The following is a 5,874-nucleotide window of genomic DNA, read 5'->3' as shown; positions in this document are numbered from 1 at the left end:
TTCTGAAGCTTCTGAAGTTTGGGTCGCAGATTCATGCTGGTCCAAGGAATGGAGTTTGCCTGGCACACCGGCCGGTGGTTTGGAGCCAGCTGGGGGCCTCCCAATTGCCCCCGTTTCCTTGGTTGCATGTTAACATGACCCACCTCCTATTTCTGCTTCCTCTCCTTCCCATTTTCTTGCTCTCAGTTTGGGCCTCTGTGATTGGTAGGCCACCCCCAGCCCAGGCGACTTCACAATAGTGAAGTCTCGGGTAACTCCTGCCAAAGAAACCCCAGCCCAGTGAGAACTGCACAGCCACCTTGAAAGGGGGATAATCCTGTGCAGGACTGAATAGAAAGCAGTCTGAGATGTTGGTAAGGTCCCAAGGCAGATCCACTTAGCTGCTTCCAGTTCAAGGATTCCAAACCCAATTTCCTTTGGTTTCTATCATGTCTCTAGCCATCACCCTCAGTCACCTCCCAAGAAGCTCCAACTATTCTTATTATCAATGGTTCTCCTCCTCCCCATTTTATCCTTACAACAACCCTGTGAGATAGGCTAGGTAGTGTGTGATTGGTCCAAAGTCATCCAATGAGCTTCATGGCCAAGTGGGGATTTGAACCCTGGTCACCCAGGTCCTAGCCTGGCACTCTTAACCACTATGCCACCCTGGCTTTCTTAAGCCAGGAGTAGTCAACACAGTGCCTTCCAACTATTTTTGGACTCCAATCAGCCCCAGCCAGCATGGCCTATGCTCAGGGATGACGGAAAGTCACAGTTTAACTACATCTGGAGGACAGCCAGGTTGCTGGAAGGTGTTTTGGCTTCATATGGAAAGCAGTCCACAGCTGGAGGCAGCGATGCTTCTGAATACCAGTTGCTGGAAACCACAGGAAGGGAGAGGGCTCTTGTGCTTGAATCCTGCTTGCTGGTTTCCCAGGCATCTGGTTGGCCCCTGTGAGAACAGGATGCTGGATGAGATACCCAGCAGACTCTTTTTATGTGTTTATGGTAGAGGAAAATCTATCAGTGCTTAAAATTTCATAAAACCTCTTTCACGTTTATGCACACCCTTCTTATCCCCTAAACCAAAAACTATGGGTGAGTGGGGGGAAAGGGAGAGCGAAAATGACTTCCCTAAAATTTCTTCATGTTATTTGTGAGTGGGCAAGCAGGGGGTATATTTTGCCAAATATTCTTCAGGGCCATATTGAACTTCTCTTAACAGTTTGTGGTGGAGGGGGGGAAAGGGAAATGGTTAAAAGGGGAGAAATTTTTGGATTGGACCTACTAAAAAATCCTCACTTTGCAAGGAAGGTTCTGCAGGCTCTTGAATAATCGTGGCTGCCCTTTTCAATATCTTTCCCAGCTCTTTGACATCCAGCTTGAGAGACTGGGTGACCAGAACAGGACACTGTGTCCCCAGCATGGCTGTGCCTTAGATTTATATAATGATGCTGATGCTTGCAATTTTATTTTCAATCACTTTCCTAATAATTCCTAGCATAGAACATTCAATTTCTTATGTCTGTAGCATACTGAGTATGCATACTTGAAGGTATCTTTCTTGGCTAGTTACAGACAATTTCATAGAATAAAAAAAAATGGTAGAGTTGGAAGGGGGTTCCCCAAGAGTCATCTAGTCCAACCCCCTGCAATGCAGGAATCACAGCTAAAGTATCCCTAACAGGTGGCCATCCAACCTCTGCTTAAATACCTCCAGTGAAGGAGAGCCCACCTGCTTCCCAGGTAGTCCGCTCTGCTGCCAAACATCTCTTACCATCTGCATGCAAGGCTGATGCTCTGAGCTGTGGTCCTTCCCCTATATCAAGACATCGCTGGGGAGAAAATAAGGTTGAGGACAACAGAATGAAAAAGCAATAAGGGGAGAGGATATTTTATTTTGCTCCCTGAATACAATGCAAGTAGTTTAGCTGGAATAAGGCCATACTTTCAATCCTAAAGAACATAAAAACTGAAAAATGAACCCTGCTGGATCAGACCTATGGCCCATCTAGTCCAGCATCAGAAGAACATAAGGAGAGTGTGCTGGATCAAGCCAATGGCCCATCTAGTCCAACATCCTATCCTCACAGGGGCCAACTAGATGCAAGCAGGATATGAGCACCAAAGCACTCTCCCCGCTTGTGATGCCCAGAAACTAGTATTCAGAGGCATGCTGTCTCCAACAGTGAAGGCAGAGTCATTGCCTCCCTAAATTGTGTGGTCTCTTTGCAGGGGAAAACAGCTGCCATGCCAATGCCTGCCCCTCAGAGACAGCGGCAGGATGTCTTCTACTGCCCATCTGGGTACCAGTCTGAGTACACACTCTTTCACACCAGCCGAGTCATCAAATATGTCTTTTTGGATGGGAGTCAGAACATTGTCCCAGCTGCTGCAGCAGCAGCAGCTGCAGTACACACTTCTCCAGCCTTGGAGTCTCAAGTGAGCTACCTGGAGTCAACTAAGGGCTACTATTACCCACTCATCATTCCTGACCACAGCCTAGCCAGTTCTTACTGGTCCCCCAACCTGGAGAGACTCCCCATCTTTGTCACTCTCTCCAAGAGCCAGGAGAAGCTGAGCGGCGGCTGGGGGCGCCCACTCATCTCCCGGGACCGGCTGCCTATCTTCCGGCAGTTGTGTGGAGAATTGTCTGGGTTGGCAGTCCACAGCCGTGAGGACCTAATGGTACCCAAAGCTGCGAAGGAGGAGATGGAGAAGCCTGAGGACCTTGAGGCAGTGGGACTTGGCAATCTGCTGGACGGCGAGGATGGGGAGGAGAAGGAAGGGGAGTCTGGCAGTTGCATGATCCAAACTTCTCCTAGGGAAAGGGAAACTCAACTCTAAGGGGCTTCTCTCTGAATTCACAATATAATCTGTGATGCCAAAAGACCAGTGGGTTTTCTTTTTTCTTCTACGGTTTTCTAGCTGAAAGTCCTGGGGGATAACCAGCTTCATATAACCAACATACTTAATTCTAATAAATGCAAGAAGGGGTTAATACCACAGAGTAAGCTCTCCTGACACTCACCTTGGGAGGGACTAGGTTATCAAGCCTTTGTTCTCCTCTAGTCTAGCTGAGCAACTCAGTGTGTGAAGAAGTTTGAGCTGGTTCCTCCAGCTCAACCGCATGGCTTTCACAAGCCACTCTTGAGTTCCTACGCCAATAATCTAGGAACTTTCACCTTAGCTTTGTAACTAAGCTAAGCTTTACTGCCTGTGCAACTATTCTGAAGCACACGGATCTGATTTTTGGAGAGTTTGTAAGTAAATTATTTTTTAACTTACCAAATGTATGGTATTTTCCTATGCTGGGGGAAGAGGGAAAATTTGGAAAGAAACTTTTTTAAGGGGACATTTTGGAACTCACTTTAAAGGGCATATTTTAAATGTCTAAAAACCTATCTTTTCATGCTTTACATTGCTGCATATTTTGTGTTTTTAAATCTCTAATGTGGTTCTCTCACCAAGGAGTACTTGCCCCAAACCTGGATCTTGGCATTCAGGGGTGTTTGTGTGTGTGTTGCCTAAGAAGTTTCCTGTGTTGCTTGGGAGTTCTTAGAAATCAAAATGCATTTATAAATTAACAGTGTAATTTGTTAGCTTCTACACACCCACATGGTGCCCAATTATATCTAAATAAAATGGAGAAACTTCCTCCTCAATCTCAGGAACTACCACGCCAGACTTGGTTATGATATCTTCAGAAATGTCCCAGTTGGCCCCTTTTAGAATTGTTCAATCTGCCATCTTGATTCAAAACTGCATATGTTAGTTTCCAAACATAGACAAAACCCGACTCCTCTATCTTGGGAAGTTGGTGTCTTATCTTCTCCCCTCCCCACCCCACCTCTCTCTCTTAAATTGTTTGCATAATACCAATTAGATTGGGAGCTATTATGGCAAAGAACAGTGCCTCCCCCCCCCCAGGGGCTACTCAAGGCACGCAGTACCAGCACCTCTTTTTGTTGTTGTTAAAAAGTGTGGCACTTACTGTAACAAGTTCATGGCGAGTACTGCCACCTATTTTTCTAGGGGGAAAAGCACTGGCAAGGAACATTCCGTTCTGCCCATCTTCTGCATTGCATTATCAAGATCATAACAGGGAAGCAAATGGCAACACAGGCAATCTAATCCACATTCCTTTAATTTTCCATTGGATGCCTGCCTGTCTGTTTGAACAGGAACATTTTGGTGCTTGAGACAGGAAATCAAAACGACATCACTAGAGTTGGGCTGGGCAGCTAATTTCATCCCATTTCAGGCTCACTGACACTCAAGTCACTGGTCTGTTACCATGCTGTTGCATCCCATTCCATTGCATGCTGTCCTGTTGTATGCATTTTGGGTACACGGTTTGCACAAAATGAGCATTCGGACTTCCTGTTGCTTTTCGAGGCACCCATTACTGAAATGTGTGTTTTGTAGGCACCCCATACTTATTGCAATGCAGTGGTACCTCAGGTTACAGACGGTTCAGGTTACAGACACTTCAGGTTACAGACTCCGCTAACCCAGAAATAGTACCTCGGGTTAAGAACTTTGCTTCAGGATGAGAACAAAAATCATGTGGCGGTGGCGCAGCAGCAGCAGCGGGAGACCCCATTAGTTAAAGTGGTGCTTCAGGTTAAGAACAGTTTCAGGTTAAGAATGGACCTTCAGAACAAATTAAGTTCTTAACCAGATGTACCACTCTAATAGTGACACTGCACTCTGCGGCTTTCACAAGTACCTGTATGTCCTGGAAACCCCACAATGCTCTCAACTGATGCACAACTAGGGTGAGGGAAACCTGGCTTGACAGCAGTACAGTGGTACTTTGGGTTACAGACGCTTCAGGTTACAGACTCCGCTAACCCAGAAATAGTACCTTGGGTTAAGAACTTTGCTTCAGGATGAGAACAGAAATCATGTGGCGACTGCAGGAGGATCCATTAGCTAAAGTGGTACCTCAGGTTAAGAACAGTTTCAGGTTAAGTACGGACCTCCAGAACGAATTAAGTTCTTAACCAGAGGTACCACTTTATTTCTTTGAGGCCTCGCTTTCTGCAAGGAACTCCCAGAGACTCTACAAACCCTTTGCTGATGCTGCGAGCCCATCTCCCTCGACTCACCACACGGGGGGGGGGAGGGGAGAAAACCCACCCACCTCTCCCTCAAACCACTGGTTTATTAAAAGCAGCCCATCCCAGGAAACCTTTGCATGGCATTCATTAACTAATTAACTGTGCTGACTGTCTCCATATTTATCCGTGCCCCCTTGACGACCTACGTTGAAAAGCTGCATCAGGCTTCGTGTCAGGCACCCTTGGTGGAAAAATGCAGACACCAGTGACTGAGATCCTTGTGGGCTTTGAGCCAGGAGAGGTGCTGGGGCACAGAGCAAGGAGGAGGTGTGGAAAGATGAGAGAGAAACTAGAAGCAATTACAGAGGCTTTTCATTACATCCACAATATTATGCTGTGGTGCAAAAGAGGCTAATCTTCCCCGCCCACCCGGCCTGGCGACCCACCTTAATGGAAACCATTTTAAATATTCCAACAATTTACATGAAAAGGGAACTTTTGCAGAGAATATCATCTCCCCTTCTCTCGGTAGCTGCCCCCGCCCACCTACACATACTTCAAGTGCCATGACAACTCCCATTATCTCTTAATGAAGGGAGCATCTTATTGGCGGTCAGTGAGCATTCCCTCCCCATTCAACACCCCCCCTCCTGCTCATACATTCTTCCCCACAAGGTTAATAAGAAGCTGTGAGCTAAAAATATTGTGGTAGACAGCAAAGGAAGGTGGGAAGAATCGGGGGGAAATCTATTCTTTTATTTTCAAGCTTTTCCGCAACCTTTCCAGAAATATACCTCTCTGTCTGTCTGTCTGTCTGTCTGTCTGT

The 5,874-nt window shown here is 46.5% G+C and overlaps 1 protein-coding gene across 1 annotated transcript; it reads left to right on the top strand.

Annotated features, from left to right (window-relative positions):
- Window positions 1-264: 264 nt before the first annotated feature.
- On the top strand, window positions 265-2,874 carry LOC128403063 (uncharacterized). The gene is made up of 2 exons (XM_053367673.1): window positions 265-353; window positions 2,218-2,874. The coding sequence occupies exons 1-2, from the start codon at window positions 348-350 to the stop codon at window positions 2,827-2,829; spliced, it is 618 nt and encodes a 205-aa protein (XP_053223648.1). The 5' UTR covers window positions 265-347; the 3' UTR covers window positions 2,830-2,874.
- The last annotated feature ends 3,000 nt before the right edge of the window (window positions 2,875-5,874 follow it).

Source organism: Podarcis raffonei, chromosome 15 (genome assembly GCF_027172205.1).
Source record: "Podarcis raffonei isolate rPodRaf1 chromosome 15, rPodRaf1.pri, whole genome shotgun sequence".
Classification (NCBI taxonomy): Eukaryota; Metazoa; Chordata; class Lepidosauria; order Squamata; family Lacertidae; genus Podarcis; species Podarcis raffonei.
The sequence above is the reverse complement of the archived record's forward strand: the minus strand, read 5'-3'. Positions and strand labels throughout refer to the sequence as shown.